At 39.3% G+C, this 19,420-nt stretch overlaps 1 protein-coding gene and 1 long non-coding RNA gene across 4 annotated transcripts in view; one reads left to right on the forward strand and one right to left on the reverse strand.

Moving 5' to 3' along the window:
- The window catches only part of AKAP12 (A-kinase anchoring protein 12), a 143,157-nt gene that overhangs the window by 88,849 nt on the left and 34,888 nt on the right, over positions 1-19,420 (forward strand). The window contains exon 1 of one of the 3 annotated variants that reach the window (XM_045009785.1): positions 15,588-15,847. The exons of the other annotated variants lie outside the window; for them this stretch is intronic. Coding sequence (XP_044865720.1) covers positions 15,823-15,847 — 25 coding nt within the window. The 5' untranslated portion in view covers positions 15,588-15,822. Of the gene's footprint in view, positions 1-15,587; positions 15,848-19,420 lie in introns of those variants that run through there. 3 annotated transcript variants of the gene reach the window in all.
- On the reverse strand, positions 3,221-18,926 carry LOC123366379. The gene is made up of 3 exons (XR_006578052.1): positions 18,782-18,926; positions 6,011-6,122; positions 3,221-3,623 (listed from the first exon to the last, which is right to left on the reverse strand). It is a non-coding gene; the product is annotated as an uncharacterized LOC123366379 (long non-coding RNA).

Below are 19,420 nucleotides of genomic sequence, written 5' to 3' on the forward strand. Positions count from 1 at the left end.
ATACTAATTGAAATTTATTAACTATTTTTGGAAGTTTTTCTACATTTTCAAATATATTGATTTAAATTACAACACAATATAAAGTGTACAGTGCTCAATTTATATTATTATTTTTATTACAAATATTTGCACTGCAAAAAGGTTAAACAAAAGAAACAGTTTTTTCAATTCACCTCATACAAGTACCATAATGCAATATCTTTTTGTCCTGAAAATGCAACTTACAAATGTAGATTTTTTTTGTTACATAACTGCACTCAAAAATAAAACAATGTAAAACAGCAGTTGGCAACCTGCGGCCCATCAGGGTAATCCGCTGGTGGGCCGTGAGACAGTTTGTTTACCTTAATCGTCTGCAGGCATGGCCGCCCACAGCTCCAAGTGGCTGTGGTTCACCATTCCCGGCCAGTCCACTTTGCCCACCACTGATTGCCCACCACTGATGTAAACAGGTTGCCCACCACTGATGTAAAAGTTTAGAGCCTACAAGTGCACTCAGTCCTACTTCTTATTCAGCCAATTGCTAAGACAAACATGTTTGTTTACATTTAGGGGAGATAATGCTGCCGGCTTCTTATTTACAATGTCACCTGAAAGCGAGAACAGGCATTCACATGGCACTTTTGTAGCCAGCATTGCAAGGTATTTACGTGCCAGATATGCTAAACATTCATACACCCCTTCATGCTTCAGCTACCATTCCAGAAGACATGCTTCCATGCTGATGACACTTGTTAAAAAAATAATGCATTAATTAAATTTTGACTGAACTCCCTGGGGGAGAATAGTATGTCTCCTGCTCTGTTTTACCCGCATTCTGCCATGTATTTCATATTATAGCAGTCTCGGATGATGACCCAGTGCATCTTGTTCGTTTTAAGAACACTTTCACTGCAGATTTGACAGAACGCAAAGAAGGTACCAATGTGAGATTTCTACAGATCGCTACAGCACTCAACCCAAGATTTAAGAATCTGAAGTGCCTCCCAAAATAGGAGAGGACGAGGTGTGGAGCATGTTTTCAAAAATCTTAAAAGAACAACACTCCGATACGAAAACTACAGAACCTGAACCATCAAAAAAAGAAAATCAATCTTCTGCTGGTGGTATCTGACTCAGATGATGAAAGTGAACATGTGTCGGTCTGCACTGCTTTGGATCATTATCGAGCAGAACCTGTCATCAGCATGGACGCATGTCCTCTGGAATGTCGGTTGAAAATGAAGGGACGTATGAATCTTTAGCGCATCTGGCATGTAAATATCTTGCAATGCTGGGTACAACAGTGCCATCCGAACGTCTTTTCTCACTTTCAGGTGACATTGTAAACAAGAAGAGGGCAACATTAGCTCCTGCAAATGTAAATAAAATTGTTTGGTCTGAGTGACTGGCTGAACAAGAAGAAGGACTGAGTGGACTTGTAGGCTTTAAAGTTTTACATTGTTTTATTTTTGAATGCAGTTTTTTTTGTACATAATTCTACATTTGTCAGTTCAACTTTCATGATACAGAGATTGCACTACAGTACTTGTATTAGGCGAATTGAAAAATACAATTTCTTTTGTTTTTTACAGCACAAATATTTGTAATAAAAATAAATATAAAGTGAGCACTGTACACTTTGTATTTTGTGTTGTAATTGAAATCAATATATTTGAAATTGTAGAAAACATCCACAAATATTTAAATAAATGGTATTCTATTACTGTTTAACAGTGATTAATCATGATTAATTTTTTTAATCATGATTAATTTTTTTAAATGCTTGACAGCCCTAGTTATAATCAGTGGGACCACAATTAAAGGTCATATCATGGCTTTTATTCTGGTGGGATTAGTAAAATTAGTAATCTCAAATCATAAATAGCTTCATTGTCTCTGCCTCGTGCTTTTACAAAGAGCTATTACTTGCTTTCAGTCTCTGAGCATCAGTCCAGGCCCAGTATATATGAGTCTGTTACATGTTTTGGGACAAAAGTTCTAAATTCTCTCACGACTTAGCCTTTAGCTGTTGTTCACAGGATGTCTTTACATTAGAGGCTAAATTTGGAACGTTTCTGTGTCTAGGCACAATCCTGGAGGCTTACTCAGTTCTGGGTTTATAGGAGATACTGTGTTTCTCCTTCTGTCTGCATATAGAAAGAAGGATGTGTATCAAGGCTATACATTTGGAGAGAAGTAGTAAGTGTTTGTACGTAACCACTTCTTACGTTCTACATAAAATTTATGAAAGCAAGGATGTATTGTTTAACACATTGTAGGCTGAAGAGGTTTCAAACCTTGTTGCTGATTATATATAGCCAGACATGCACCAAAGGTCTGTTATGCCACTCTCAGTACCAGGCATGTTACCCTTATTAAAGGTAATCTACATACTTATTTTGGAAATGAAGGGATTATGTGATGTGGTAGTTGTTGTCCAGGAGAATGGTGAGGTTTGAACCATGCTTAATGTACTGTTTGCATTTCAAATTTGCTTTTGCATGGTGTTTTGGGATGGTTTTGTTTTCATGAGTTCTAGTTACTGTATGTCTCCATGTATTTTGATGGATAATATGCATTAATTTATGAGCAATGTTACTCAAATGCTTCTGTGTAAATACAATAGATTCTGCAGGTGACAATAGTTAGGATATAGTATCTTCTCGGGCAGGGGTCCCCAACGTGGTGCCTGTGGGTGCAGTGGCGCCCGCCGGGGTGTCTAAGTGCGCCCGCGTACTGGCCGGTGAACGAGCATCCGCCAAAATGCCGCTGACAAGCAGCAGCATCCAGAGGCGTCGCCGCCGAAATGCCACCTGTGCTCTAGGGAATGTTAGGCTTTCATTTTCTGATTTGAAGGGTAATACATTCATTTTGTTTCCATATCATTGCCAGTATGACTGTTCTCAGTATCACTGTTCTTAATGTCATGTAACATCAATTTGTCACATAACATCATGACAAAGAGATAGAAAAGCAACTTTATTTAACAACAAATAAGCAACCTGTCTGCAATAACTATGTCTGGCAGCACCAGACCAAAACAAATGTAAACAAAAAACATACATAGTCCATCCACTGTCAAGCACTGTGAAGAGTGGAAATGTGCTATATTTTGGTTTCTGTTCTCCTGGTCCTAGCTATGGTCTAACTGTAGAATGGGGAGGAGAAAATGGGACAATCTAATACATGTTGAGGCTGTTCTGTGATGTGTCCTTATGAATCTGCCTGTGTGTCTGCCTGTGTGTGTGAGGAGGGCCATACTGAGGTACTTGAGGATGGCACTAGTCTGCATGAGCTATCTCACAGAGCTCCTGTAATCTCATGGTCTCCCTACAAATATCTATTGCCTCATGTCTCCTCATGATTCCCTTTATGGCTCAGAGATCTTATCTCTGTATCAGCCCTGAAGGCTTATAAGCAGCATTATCCTCTTTGAATTTGTCTCTTCAGCTCCATTTAATTTACGGATCATTGTTCTCATTTCCTTTTGCAATTCCACTGACATGTCACCCATGTTTCTGTGCTGGTTCCCCCTTATCTTGCCAAATGCTCTGCCCGTTTAGCTACTGGACTGCTGCTCACTTATCTGACCTGTGATGGACCAACATTTCTGGGTTCCTTCTCCTAGTACTGAGGGGGATCTGAAAAGGAAAAGCAAAGCAAAAGGTTGAAAGTAATATTAATGCGTGTTGCATTGCTTTTTCAGCAGCATACTTCTTTTTCCTTCAAAGGAGTCTTAACGGTTGCAATTCTCAGTCTCTGAGGATACTCTGGACAGCCTCTTTTTTGAAAAATGAAGCAGCAATATCAAAATGCTGTCTCTTAACTGGTGTTTTTTGTTTTATTTTAGAGCTTTAGAATTGGCTGTGAGTCAGAACAAATAGTCTCTGATAAGGCTACTTGAAGGCATCAAGACACACATGAACACCAAGCAGAGGCCATCTGAAAAATGTTTCTTCTAAAGCTATGATTACGCTACACACCTCTTGCAGTGGTGTGTAGGGTATGTGTAGCTACACACCTTAGTGAAAAGCAGGCTGCATCCTCACTGTTGTGTGTAGCTACACATCAGTGAAAAGCTCTGGTAGGTGGGAGGAAGCAGGGAAAGACTCCTGCAACAGGGAGCTTCTGGAGCCTTTCTCTGCCAGCAGGGGCGGCTCTAGGCATTTTGCCGCCCCAAGCATGGCAGGCAGGCTGCCTTCGGTGGCTTGCCTGAGGAGGGTCCGCTGGTCCCGCGGCTTCGGCGGACCCTCTGCAGGCACGCCTGTGGGAGGTCCACCGAAGCCGCGGGACCAGCGGACCCTCCGCAGGCAAGTGGCGGAAGGCAGCCTGCATGCCGCCCTCGCAGCGCCGGCAGAGCGCCCCCTGTGGCTTGCCGTCCCAAGCACGCGCTTGGCGTGCTGGGGCCTGGAGCCGCCCCTGTCTGCCAGAGGAAGGACTCCTGCAGCCAGAAGTTGCTGGTTCTGGCAGCTCCCTGTTGCAAGACTCTTTCCCTGCAGTGGAGAAAGACTCTGAAAGCTCCCAGTGGCAGGGAAATTTTCCAGCACCTGGGAGGCAGTGGACTGCTAAACTGATGAAAATAGCATGGAGGCACTGCTTGGGCATGTGGAGAGTACATACCATTAGGGTTCAGGAGTGTCTTTACTCCCCTAAGCAGTGCCTCACTGTCTACACTGCTATTTATACCTGTGCTAGGGGAGCTAGCCATGTATGTATGCTACATACCACTGAAAGGAGTGTGCTGTGTAGACGTACACCAAGGGTTCCAGTGAGGGAAAGGAAGGCTCCAATAATTTAAATGGTGGTACATGCTTATTTCTCCTGGATGATGACCCAGGAGAACCTTGTTTGGAAAGGTGGAGGGAGCTTCAATGGAGGTGAGGGACAAGCAGTATTACAACTTTAATTTAATTGTAAAATTAAGGCTGGCTGATAAAGAGATAATGGGAGTTGATTCTTGAAAGCTGGGGGAATATTAGGGCTTGGATAGTTATTACCAATGGCAGATTTCCAGCCCTGAATGTGTTGACTTGCAGTAAGTGCTATCGACAGATCCAAGCTTTTTTCCCCCCTAACTGTCAAGTGGGCCGTCACAATAAATATCACTCACTTTCAAATGTGCAATAGAATGCAGAATGACAATTTTTATGCCTGCTAAATAAATGTTTTAGTCTGAGTGTCTAGCAGTAGTGTGTGGACAAATTCAAACCATGAAGGGGAATTTCAAAGACAGAAATCGCAGTTTGGTGCCTAATTCCCATGAAAAGCTTGATAGGAGTTAGGCATCTAATTGCCATTTCTGTCTTTCTGCCTCCTGCCCCCACCCCCACCCCCAACCTTCCATCATAATTTACAAGCTGCAGCCTGATGCTGATGTTTCTCAGTACAATAAATATCTGGCATTGCAATTTCCAATACTGTGTCTCTTTCTGTTTTTTTGCTAACACACACCACACAACTGGAAGAAAATATTTTTGTTAAAAATTCTGTACCCTGACCCTTGAATTAAAGTTCTCTGAATCCATTAAGTAGCCCTGCAGCAAAACCGTGGAAGACAAAACTGGAATTTCTTTATATTTTTAAAGTAGAAAACAAGAAAAAAACTGCCAACATACAAACAAACAAGGCTTCAACATACAAACAAACAAGGCTTCAACATACAAACAAACAAGGCTTCATACAGCAAAAAAGGGAAAAGTTGGCACAAACACAAAGGGTTATAGGACAGGGATGAATTTCCTCCGTGGGTCTGCATCTGTGGCCTCTTCACTGCTAAAAAAAAAAGTGTCTTTTTTAACCTTGGGGTAATTAACCCATGTGAGTTATCCTAATGAAGACCAGACCCTTTAGTTTCACCATGGCTCAAAGTCAACCCCAGGTGTGGGGGCACAGTGCTGAACTTGCCTAGTTTACCGCGCAACCTGGTCTTCGCTATGTTTTTACCTCAAGATAGCTCTCATGCATTAGTTGTCCCAAGATAAAAAAATGCATATTATTTAGCAGCAAAGATGAGGCCTGTGACAGCTACCTGAGGTTCTGTCCTTTTTTTGTCCTATATTTTGGCAACACTGGCATAGAATTCTGACTTTGAATGCAGAAGTCTCCAAGTGATGTTTAGTCTGGGGAAAACTGTATCACCACTGCAAAAAAAAAAAAAAAAAGGTTTTAATTTTAAGACAAACCTTTTAATTGACCTGACAGGATTATGTTCATGGATGCTCAGTCATGACAAATTCATAGTTAACCCAATATTTTTAAAAAACAAACAAACCTGCAGCGCAATGGCATGTGTTTAACATCAGCAATTGATTTTCTTTGGAACATGTATCATGCTGTGGAAGAAGGCTTATTCTAAATATTAAATAGGAAATAAGTTAAACTTCAGAGTTTGGTACAAGACAGTTGTAACCCAAACTGCAAGCAATCCAATGTACACAACCTTATAGCAGACACATCTGTGGACTCCAGGAGCCCTTCAGAGATGGCTTCATTTGGCTGCATATTTTACTTTCCTAGAAATAGTGAGATTATTTTCTCTTTTTTAAAAAGTGCAACATATTTAATACTCTGGTCCTGAAAAACATTTGTTTTTTAAATAGTTTTCCTTTCCAAAGCTACAATACTTGAATGTATTTCAGAGTGGGAATGTATAGGGAAAGGTTATGGTATTTTGGACAAGGATAATCTGCACAATTTATTCTATGAACCTAAAACCATAGCCAGCTTTAAGCATAATTTGGCACAGAGCCAGGACTTGTTCATAATGTTCTTTTAAAAGAGCTTGTAACCAAAGAATAATTTACAAAGTTGATGGTGTGAGGAAGGCTAGCAGACATGCTGTGTTTTCGTTTGAAAGCTAAGGCCTTTCTGCTCCCGTCCAGTGCAAAGGCATCCAGAGGAAAACAAAGGAAAGAAAATGAAAAACCTTTGTAGTTCCCTTAGTACAGTCATAGTATCTGTTCAATATCTCCCTCTGGTATGCAGAACTAGCAGAGGTGGGTGTGGAGTCTATCCTGTTTCCCAGTGACGTGGCATCTTTAGCAGCAACTGGAGTCAGTCTCTATGTGTTCAGGCTCTACCTCCAAGGAGGGAGATTTGTGTGGGGATGTGTACTTCTTTATTCATCTCCCCACTCCCATCACCATTGATGTTCCACTAACAACAACTGCAATCTGTCTCTAGAGCAAGCAAACTTTCTGGATCTATGTCTTTTTTTTTTTTTACAGGCCATGGAAAGGAGGTTGCAGTATTGCCAACTCCAAGCATTCAAGCCCCAAAAGTCTTGATATTAGTTTAAAAATTGCGAGACTTTTATTAATCAGTTTGGGTGTTCTTTTTATTTGCCTTCTGGGTTTAGAGCCTTTAGGTTACATTTGAGCCATATTTTCAAACTTATCTCTGCAGCCACAAGGGCTAGAAACATACTTTTTTATTTTTAAATGAAAGCTGAAATTCTCAAATAATCAACATGGCTCAAAAAGCTGGGACTTTATTAAAAGCACTAAAAGCCTTATGCCAATAGTTGAAGTGTGGTAGAACCACAAGTTTAATGGTAAAATATAGATAGATTATGGCTCGATCTATAGGGGCCTTTCAACAGAATTTAAGAACTGTGCTTAAAAACGGTCTAAGCATATTTATAGACAAACAGCACTCCAAGCCTGATTTGCCTAGCCAGTGTTGGTGGGAGGTCAGACTGAGTTATCACAAGCATACTTTAGCCAGGATCCTAGATTAGACCACCATAGTTGTTCTAACACGACTGGCTCCTACCCACATTGCTTGGCCAAACTGTGCTGGACCCAGGTATCTACCCCCAGGTCTATCACTCTTCTGTCTAGCGCATAGAATACTAATTTGGTCTCTAGCCCTGCAAGTCCATGCAGGCAGATTTCTCCACTAACACAGAGACCCTACTGCAGGGCAGCTTGCAAAATCAGAGCCTTGGTATTTATAGAGCAATAAGGGAAGGATAAACAAATCTTAAGGCATCTAATTAAGAAAATTGTAATGAAGAGATGCAAAAATAATACCGGGGGAAGAGGTAGGAGGGTGGGGAGAATGGTCTCCTGTTATACAGATTGTGTAGAAAACTGCTCATATGTAATAAATTGAAGTGATTATAGAAAGCAGGGTGTTTTGCTTGACACCATTTGCTTTTCTCAGATTAAACAATGTAATAAACTCAGACAAAATAGTTGTGTCAAATGTGAAGTGGGACTTGTCCAAATTCCATATGTTTTGAATTTATCCGGTATAACAGAGTTCTGAAGAAAGATATACAGAGTGAAATCCTGACCTCACTGAAGTCAATGGAAAAACTCCCATTGGGTCCGAGATTTCGCCCATGGCATTTTATTTGCAGTTTATGATGCCTACATACATTGCTAATTTAAATTTTTCTTTTTGCATGTATAGACAGGCATTCATTTTAGTTGGACAGAATGTTTGTAATCCTGTATACCCATGAGGCAAATTGCTCTTAATATTTTAATAAAAAGATAAACTTTGGATAAAAAAGGAGTGTTATCTTTATAGATTAATGCTAATACACCTCTACCCCGATATAATGCTGTCCTCGGGAGCCAAAAAATCTTACTGCATTATAGGTGAAACTGCGTTATATCGAACTTGCTTTGATCCGCCGGAGTGAGCAGCCCCGCCCCGCCCGGAGCACTGCTTTACCACGTTATATCCAAATTTGTGTTATATCGGGGTAGAGGTGTATATTTAAAAAAAATCAATATATTTTTTAGATGTTTTTAAATCAAAATTAAAACAAAGATACTTAGAATTCTTAAAGGTAGGGTTTAAAATTATCTTCCCTAAACTAATTATGAATGATTTAACTGCTGTGTTTCTGTCCTTTCTTGTAGTGAATGTATGAAAATTTCATTCTGGTTTTTATTTTGTCAGCAGTAGCTAATATAACATGTGCATGCATTTCTATCATAAACAGTATCATTGGTAGCCCTTTAAAATAATTATCCCTAAATTTTAAGTGCCTTTACTTTTAAGGGTCAAATTTTTTGCTTCTGTGTGGTCTGGTGCTTGTCTTTCCTTGTTGTTCTGTTGGAATATATATGGAAAGAACATCATATTTGCTTACTATTATATCAAAATTATATTTAGGAAAATATATTTTTATTTTTTTTAACTATTTTTTTAACTACCGGCTAAATGTCCATAATTTATTTTCAGAAGTTGTTCTAAAGGCAAATTTGTGTGCCATGTGGTTGTCTATTCTGGATTATGAAGGGAAAAAATTGAAGCATCTCTTCCATTTTTCAACCTCTGGGTTGCCTAAACTTCTCTTGTGTGTATATTTATCTCATTCTTCATCGTTTGAGTCAGTGGACTTTGTATTGGGCAACTTGGCCACATATTGATATTTTGAGAATGTGTGAAGAATCTGTACAATGAATGGAATATTTTTGTGGGTTCCCTATATCTGAATGGTTATTGAAGATGATGTATCAATTCAGCTCATATTTTTACAATACCATTCAATAATTTTCACCCATCAGTAAAATTATCCATCAGATTTTAAACAACAAAACTTGTTAAACTCCTAACACAATATTTTTAGAGGAAACAAGGCACTGTGTACATTAAGCCTTTTATGATCAAAACACTTACCAGACCTATACATAAACTATAAATTAATCTTAAAATATCAGGTTAACTTTCTTGCATTTCCAACAATGGGGTCTCCTCGACAATACAAGTTGTATGAACATGTTACATTGAGGAAAAGAGACTAAACGTGAAAACCAGAAGGACTGTCTCTAGATTCACCAAGGAAAGAAAAATAAAATACACCCATTAAGGCTTGTTTACAATAAACTGCTACTGAAATAATTAAGGACTTTAAAAATCATTTTTATTTAATTCTTAAATTGGTTTAAAATTAATTATATGGTTTAGATTATTCCTGCAAATTTATCTGGATAAGTTAAACCAATGTAAATCAAGTTTAAACTGATATAAGTATCAAGCCACACAATTGAAAAGATTTAACTAAATGGTTTAAAAATCACACTTTTAGTTAAATCAGTGCAATTTTGTGTCTAGACAATACCCTTGGCTGAATGTCCATAACTAATTTTCTGAAGTTGTCCTAAAGTGTCTGAAGGGGTCCTAAAGGCATATCTTTGTTTCCACATGTGCTTACTGCGTTGTCTGTTTCACATGGATCTGTGTTGTATTCATAGGCGCCGACTTCCCCTCTGCCCAGTGGGTGCTCAACCCACCCTTCCCCTGGCCTCACCTCTTCCCCACCCTTGCCCTACCCCCATTCCACCCCTTCCCCAAAGTCCATGCCCCTGCCCTGCCTCTTCTCTGCCTCCTCACCTGAGCAAGCTGCATCACTGCCCCTCCCCCTCCCTCTCGGAAAGTCCTAAGCGCCGCCAAACTGCTGTTAGGCAGTAGGGGGGCAGGAAGCGCTGGGAGGGAGGGGGAGGAGCAGGGACGCGGCATGCTCATGGGGTAGAAGGAAGCGGGCGGGGGGAGAGCTTGGCTGCCGGTGGGTGCGGAGCACCCACTAATTTTTCCCCGTGGGTGCTCCAGCCCCGGAGCACCCACAGAGTTGGTGTCTATGGTTGTATTTGGCTCCCTCATTTTATAACTGTCATCATCCATAGATGGCAAAAACTCAGTGACTCAGTGTGGACATTACCTACACTGACAAGATAGATTCTCCTGTCAGTGTAAGTAATCCACATCCCGGAGAGGCAGTGGCTAGGTTGATGGAAGAATTCCTCTGTTGACCTACTACTGTCTACACTGGGAGATTAGGTTGCTATAGCTACATTTCCACGGGTGTGGATTTTTCTCACCCTTGAGAGATATAATTATACCGATGTAAATTCCTAGTGTAGCCCAGGCCACAGGATCATTTATTCCCACACTAGTTTATTCCCAAACTAGAGATTGTCTAGCTATAACTATCAGGGGGGAAAAAAATCACATCACCTAACCAATATAATTATACCAATACAAAAACTGTGTGTAGATGAGGCCTTAATCTAAAATAAGTGTAGCGCCCCTCTCCACCTGATTACCTCCTTTACTGGCAATCTACTTACAGGTTCTGATGGACAGGTCTGGGTTCTTTTGGATCCCGCCACCCACTCAGTAGGGTGAATCTATTTTGGTTATGAAATTAGTTGGCGGTGCCTCCACCCCCCTCGCTCCTTCCTGGCAGAGTCACCAGGGCAGCTTGGGCGGAAAATTCTAACTACAGAGGAATCCCCACTTATTTGCCAGATAGTTGGAGACTTCCAAGAAATAGCACAACACATAAAAATATATTCAACACAACAATTATATTAAACAGGCAACAAATACAACATAACAGGGGAAACACTATTTTTAGGGTCACCGGTGCCCACACTTAAAATACCCGTGTCTGGATGTAACAAATGCAAAACTGGTGTCCTGTTGGTACGCGTACTTTGCTGGGGCCCTGGATGACCTATACAATTCTCTGCAGAGGTGTAGCAGTGTGGCTGACTGGGTTCAGAACAGCCCAAAAGACCCACAAGTGGGAGGAGGTGGTGAATCCCTCCACAGGTGTAATAAGCGGTAAATTATAAAATCCTCAAACCCTCACTCCCTGGCTTGAGGACACAGTTCAGGGAGTAGAGGGTCCCCAAAACAAATACCCTGACTAACTAACTAAAGACAAGGCACTCACGAACTCCACAAATGATCTTCAGGGTTGAGGATGACGCTGGACGATTTCAGGGGCTGCTGTCCGCTGGCAGGGATCCTCCTCAGGCAGGAATCAGCCTTGGACTAGCAGTGCTGACCATGTGGGGACTGGTCTCACCAGGGGAGCTGGAGGCGAACCCAGCCTGGCTGGGGAAATTTCTCAGCAAACATAACAATTGGGAATAATCCGTGAGGAAGGAAAACCCAGCTGGGGAATCTGGTGTCAGGTCCCTAGAGGCCAGTTCTCAGGGGGAACCCTGCTTGCAGGCCTGGGACTCACCAGCTCCCCACACAGCCAGTTTGGCCTTTTTCCTGGCTGGCTCCAGCCTCTCCTCAAAATGGCTTCTCCCTCTCCTCAACTCCCTGGGAGGGGCATCTCCACTCCCTATTGGTTGCTGGGCAGACTCTGAGTTTGCCTTGGCTCCTCCTCCCTGAGCTGCCAGCAGACAGAGCTCCAGGAATCTATGTAATCTCTTTGGGGGTTACATAAGTGTCCTTATAGATTTTCACCAAAACAACAAAATTGTGAATTAAAACTGATTTAGTAATTTTGGTGACAGTTTGCGTGTACAGAAAAGTCCTTGGGAAACATTTTTCACACATTGTACTACAGTGGCTCTCAACCTTTCCAGACTACTCTACCCCTTTTGGGAGTCTGATTTGCCCCCAAATTTCACCTCACTTAAAAACTACTTGCTTATAAAATCAAACAGAAAAATACAAAAAATACTGAAACATTGCTTATGTTCTCATTTTTACCATATAATTATAAAATAAATCAATTTGGATATAAATATTGTACTTACATTTCAGTGTATAGTATAAAGAGTAGTATTAATAAGTCATTGTCTGTATGAAATTTTAGTTTGTACTGACTTCACTAGTGTTTTTTTCTGTAGCCTGTTGTAAAACTAAGCAAATATCTAGATGAGTTGATGTACCCCCTGGAAGACCTCTGCATACCCCCAGGGGTACGTGTACCCCTGGTTGAGAACCACTGTTCTACTTAAACATTTCCTGAGTAAAAAAGATTTTAAAAACTGTACTCAGGAAGGCCTCAATGCTGTTTGTGGTTTAAAAATCCTCTAAAGGCAATGATTTACCACAAATTCTGTTCAATTAACGTAATAGGGGGTCATCTGTATTGTATGCTGATGCTTTGTTTTTATTCTGGATCTTCTGGGTTTTTTTTATCTTGATAGATAGTCTCTTTTCATTGTAAACCCAGACATAGTAACTAATCAGATGAACTCCACAGCTTGTCCCTGATTACTTTTGAGAGAATAGATCAAAGTGGACTATCTCTAAATTGAGTTCTTTGACAGTCAGCCATGCTCTGTTTCCATGGCTTTACAAACATAAAAACAAATTAAACAAGCTTTTAACCATTTTCATAAGGGCTACTTTACTACTATGTTTTTTTCCCATTGTCTGACTACTAGTACATATTCTCTCCTCTTTACTCTGCCTCTTGCTCCTGTATAAAAGAGCAATTATCAGCAAATCCCATCAATGGCCTTGCATTCCTTTAATTATTAAATGGATTGTAAAGAATGCAAAGTTGCTGAGAGTTTGCCTAGCTCCATGATGAAGCACTAAGTAATCGTGGAGATTAATATTTTGCTTCCAAATACAGCAACTGTCCATTTCACATGGATCTATGTTGTATTTGTCTCCTTCATTTTATAACTATCTTCCAAAGATGGCAAGAACTTGATGTTTCTAGTTGGAGTTTACTTTAAATGGATAGGTTCATCTTGAGGATGGGTAATCTCTATACCTCACATTAAGGTAATTTTTCCCTCCATAAACTTTAAGGTATGTCTTAAAAATTAAAACTGAAATAAGATGTAATGAAATCAGAGATCATGTAACTGTTCAGGCATTGGAGCTCATGGTTCTAGAAGCAAAACATTTCTAAAGGCCTGGTTTTTTGTAGATACTAAGCACCAGCAACTTTAATTTATTTCATTTGGAGTTGTGGATGCACAGAAAGTGTGAAAACCAAGCATTTAAAAATATGAAATTTATGACACTAAAATGCATGATGAACAGACTGGAACTTCCTCTCAGAACCAAAATTGGAGACCAAATTGGTCAGCCTTTTCCTTGCTGGAAACTGGCAGCATGAAGATTGTATTTGAGCAGTTTGGCTTATAAATCCTACAAATTCCCTTATAATTTCTACTCTTCTGCTTGTGCTGGTGGTGTTCCATTATTTGGACCTAACTAGGCTCCTACTGAAGTCAAGAGAAATAGGAGTGGGCCTAGTTGGTAATAAAATTAAAGGGGAGAACAAGCATAATCCAAAAATGTCTAGAGAATTGCTCTTTGGAAGGGAGGAAGAGGAGTTGGGTTATGAAAAGTAGTGAGAGGAAATAAAAAAAACCCACACAAAGTGAAAACTATTGCTACTAATGGTACCATCTGAAAAACAGCTGCAGAGCCAACTATTGGGAAGCCAGTTTCTCAAGTAAACTACATTTCTGAAATGTTGATCATCAGCATGCCTGCCCTCTCTGGACCATGTAGTGGGTTCTCTGTGTGGCCTGGGGCATATGTAAAGAGGAGGGGTGGAAGCAGGGCCCTAGTAATACCTCTCAAATGTCCCTCATTTGCTCTAAAGTTTCCTACATTCCACACAAATTTGATGTCCCCTTTTATTGTTGGAAATTATTTAAAACAAGAAATAAAGAACCACGAAACTGAGGTTATAGGAAGAAGAAGGTTCTTTAGCGTAGATGAATGAATCCCACAGGTGTTACAAGGTTTCTGCTGGATTGTTTTTTTCTGTCCTTTATTTTTTTATCTTTTTTGCACATGGATTTACATTTAGGTCTTGGCACCTTGAGATGTATGGGCTCCAGGCTGTATAAATTTTTCTTATTGCCCCACGTATCTTCAGGATTTGCCATGGCCAGCTGGGAGTTTCTGGAAGGGGGGGCATACAGGGTAGGTTGTAGTTAAGGGTAGAGGGTGTTTGGTGCTGGGAGTTAGTAATAGAGGGCCCCTGCATGGATGGCTCTGGCTTCTCATGGATCACCAGGATCCATATAGATCCCAGGAAAATCATCAGATTTGGGGTGCAACTACCCTTCTTGACAGGATAATTTGGGGTAAATTTTACATTTTGTGTAGAGATTTCCAAGTAAAAAGTCTCCTCTGTGCCTTTTAACTACATGGGAGGGGAGAAAACAGCTTCACGGATACTAGCAATACAAAACTATTTTTCTAATACACTTAGCAGTAAGATGCACTTGGCTTTTAAACAGGAATTGGGAGGTAGGGGGAGACATTGGAGACTGTTTTTGTGTTCAAGATACTTGAGAGAGGTTTTTTTAAATATATTTCTTCTGCTAAGAAAATGGGTAACAGACTTTATAGCAAATCTGTAGTAGATGTGTCCGACTAGCAGTCTTTTTCCCAGGTACCTAGGCAGGCAGGTTGTAGTGAGGAAACCAGCCTGAAAGTGGAGGAAGTGTTTTGGGGTTGTTTTTTCCCTTTGCACCATTTTTCATTAAATTGAGAAGTCATTCTTAAGTAACCCAATTCAAAATCGTATCCACATTTTAAACACTGCCTTGATATTTGGGGCTGGAGAGAGACGACTAGAGGAAACACAATGTGTAGCAGACTTCTGCAATTCCCTCACACTTGTTTTTTTAAAAAAGTGTTCTCTGACATAAAGATGTTAAAGTAGTAAAATATTGGAAACAAAGTAGTTAAGGTGTATTTCAGCAGCCTTTATTTAAACAATTCCCAGGTCTCCACATGAGGGGCCGGGCTGCTTGCCAACAACAGGAACTGGAGTGGGCAAGGGGAGGGGTTTTCCTTAAAATGAACCACATGGTCTGCCCACCCGAGTCAGTTGCTTCTAGTCCTAAGGAGAACAGCTGAGAACCGAATGGACCACAAAGGCCTGTCGATCACGTAAGAGGGACTGCTGCAACGCGACTTCAGTTTGCTTTCCTCTCAGGCAGTGGAGGAAGGATTCTGTGTGCTCTTGTTAGTGCAAGAGGCTGTTTTGCTGTGTCACTTTTGATTACACTGAGTCTCCACAGGACAGAAATAAGGGAGCATCATACTCTGGGGAGAAAAGTTATTGTCATCAGAGTTGTTTTAAAAATGCTGGGGACCATAACGATTACAGGTAGGACGAAGTGGTGTTGCTAAGCTGTACGTGTTGACTATATTGATTATTGGCTTTCTTTGTGGTTTGTGGCATCCAGGTGATTTTATGCTGCGATTATTATTTTTTTTTACTGCCTACAGGGATGACTCAGAGTCTAGGGTGTGGCAGAGTATCCCGTGCACACAGGGGTTCTCCTTTAATTTGCACAAACATTGTTTTATTTCTTAAAACTTTAACGGTAGCGTGCGGGGCGGGGGCGCAGAAGGGGGACACACTTTAAAGAAGTTCACTTAAACATTTTATCCGAATAAGAACCATTGCCAAGTTTAGAGTGTATATATATGTTAGAATTTCTTGTCACTTTTAATACGACATGTGATATAGAATTTGTAATACAAGAACAATTGATAGGCTCCTGGGTTTCAGAGAAATAACGACTTATTATGTTGGAGTAGCAGAAAATAAACTAGCAGCTGAATTAAAGGATAAGTGCAAAAGAAAAACTAGCCATGACTGCCTTGATTCTGTTGATAAGTATGAATCAACAGATAATATAATACAAAATTATTATCCTTCAGACTCAAATTAGGTAAATGGAATTGAAACAGCTATATGGAAGGGAGATAAAATTTAGACCCTCCAAAAACATTAATGTATCTTTGTTGCTTGATAGTGTTTAACCTACATTAATTTCTCTATAAATTTGAGTTCAATCACTAGAGGTTTTCCTTGTGTATGTAGATTAGTATTTCATAGTAGCCTTCAAGGTTTCTTAGAAGACATTCTAATGTACTTCTTGCAGCCTTGAACTCTTAAGATTTAATGAACTTGTTACAACTTTGTTTTACATTAAAACAGTTTTGTTATATCAGCTATTTTCCCATACATCAGTTAAGTGCAGTATAAGGACTTTTAAAATATAAACTCTCTCTCTTTTTAAAAACTCCCATAATTTCATTTTTTTAACTTCTGGAGGTCAAATGATCACCATTCACTTCACTTTGTTAATTAAAAAAGTACATTCCTTGTTCAATTGTTTGTCTTTATGACAGTAATAGCAATTAAAAATAAAGTGTTTGACTAAGAGTAGTGTGAAGAATGGAACTGTCACTCCCTATCCATTAAACAATTTGTATTTTAAACTACATCTTAAAGAGATCAACATTTTTGTGGGTGTGTCAGGAAAATACTACAAATTGTTTGTTTGGCTTTAAATTAAAAACTCTGGGTTTTTTTGAAAACACCTCTTCACAGAGTTTTTTGTGCAGATATTCCCTTCTTGTGAAAATTAAAGTGATGAGTTTAGCCAGAGTATGAACTAAATAAAATCTTATTACTTCCTGTAGACTTGCTTGCTTGCTGTCTCTCTTAATTTTGCTGTCAGCTGATTATAAACATTTCTTTAGGAAAAATGAAGCTGAACTGATTACTATCTTAAGTGTTTGAACAACTATTCATTCACCCTCATGGCATTTACTTGAGCTAGTAAATGGAAATGACAAATACCTGAGTCCTGGCTTTTCATGTTTGCATTTCTACTGAGAATAAAACCTCCAAAAGTCTAGCTGTGGGAGAATTTGAGCCTGGGGGAGGATGGTATGTGGTCTGTAACAGCTGGTGAGGTTGGGGGAAAGAAGGAGGGTTTTGTGGCTTAAGCTTTACTTGGTGCTGTTGTTTACAATAGGGTTTTCATTAAACTAGATGCTTAATGAGCTTATTGCATGCTGAGTCTATCCTCAAGGGCTCTTTTCTTTTATTGCTAGTAATTAAAGGCTAATTTATGTATTATTTATTTTTGAGGAAACCTTTTTATAGGGTCACAAGAATGATGAAAGAAAGAAAAAGATAATGAACTACCAAACTGACTTGGGTAAATTGTAGAATGCTTGCATTTGAATGACATTTTGCAAGCATTTGAACTTGTTCATAGGACCAGTTACCAGCTGAACGTAGAAGTCTACACTTTTTTTTTTGATAAGCAGGAATATGTGAGCTAAAATTAGTGTAAATCTCTTAATAAAAATAAATAATAATTGGAGAGATACCAATCTCCTAGAACTGGAAGGGACCTTGAAAGGTTGTTGCCCCCTGCCTTCACTAGCAGGACCAATTTTTGCCCCAGATCCCTAGGTGGCCCCCTTAAGGATTAAACTCACAACCCTGGGTTTAGCAGGCCAATGCTCAAACAACTGAGCTATCCCTCCCCACAGTTTGCAAGTAATGCTAAAATTTATCCTTCATTGAGATGTCCTGAGAAGGAGAACTTTCAATCTGGTTCTCATTGTGAATTGGCATTATTCATTGTTACATTTCAGAAACATCCTGATTTACATTTATAACTACTGTGATATATAACTGTAAATACTGTGATATATAACTTTAACTCTTGTTTGTCCCTAATGCATCAGGTATTTTTTTCAAATATCTGAGTAGTAGTATTACAACTATATGTCATATTGGGGAAACTAAGATTTTTTTATTTTATTTTATTTTATTTTAAATACCTCTGAACATGGGGAGAGTAGCCAAGCTTAAACCCAGATGTCATAATTATTTGTAGCATGTTGGTTTGGTTAACCTGCATAGTGGCTGGGCTGACTTGAAAGCAGAATGGTTGTGAGAAATTCATTTAGCAAAGAATCTCTAAATACAGTAAGTAACTGAAAAATTGTTAGTGAGCTTTAAAGAGCATCAAAACAACTTAAATACGTGTTTTAGAAATATTTAGATAAATACAAATATGCTTGATTTTTAAAAATGTTAAACTGGTAAAATACAGTACCCCCTGGCAGGAATTTCATAAGTCAGACCTCAGTCTGGAGCAAATTTTTACAGCTATATCATAAATGTCTGAAAATAAGGTGTTTATGATGGAAGGCAATATCATAACATTAGTAATGCTTGTGCTTTCTTTTAAGTTAGTTACGTATAAGTTAATATAAATTTAATTACCTTCTTCAGGACCATGCTTGTGCTTTTTCACAGAGAAACAAAATGCATGAAAAATGGTAATTGACTTATGATCCGCCCCCCTTATTTCCTTTATGTAAATAAAAAAAAAAGTGTGGGATTACAACATTCAGCTGCTTGACTACCAATTTGCTAAACACTACTAGGAGCATCCAAGGTGGAGTTAACAGTGAATTTGTATTTAAATCTCTGAAATAAATCACTGGAAAGGTCATGGATTACAAGTATTCATTGTGAAATCCAGTGTGTAAATCTCCTTTAAATGCTAATTACTGCTATCTACAAAGAAACCCTCCCCACAATTAGGCACAAGTAAATCTGGGCTCAAAAATAGGTGAGTGGATAGAATGATCAAGGATGTAGTATAGACTTTAAAAGGAGGTATTTGTAATTTGAGGTGTAGATGTTGACCTTCCAATGGCTACATTTACAAGGAGAGAAAAGACTTGCAAAATACCTTGTCAAGAATCAGCAGTCCTCCAGACTGCAGTACATTAAGTTATTCAGTTTAAAATTTAATGTAGCTCTTGGAAAAAGTCCTGTCTAAAATGTTTCCTTAAGTTATTTTTATTAGTAAGGCTAACTGATCATCTGATTTATTATTAAAAGCTATACCCTCAA

Source organism: Mauremys mutica, chromosome 3, assembly GCF_020497125.1.
Source record: "Mauremys mutica isolate MM-2020 ecotype Southern chromosome 3, ASM2049712v1, whole genome shotgun sequence".
NCBI lineage: Eukaryota > Metazoa > Chordata > Testudines > Geoemydidae > Mauremys > Mauremys mutica.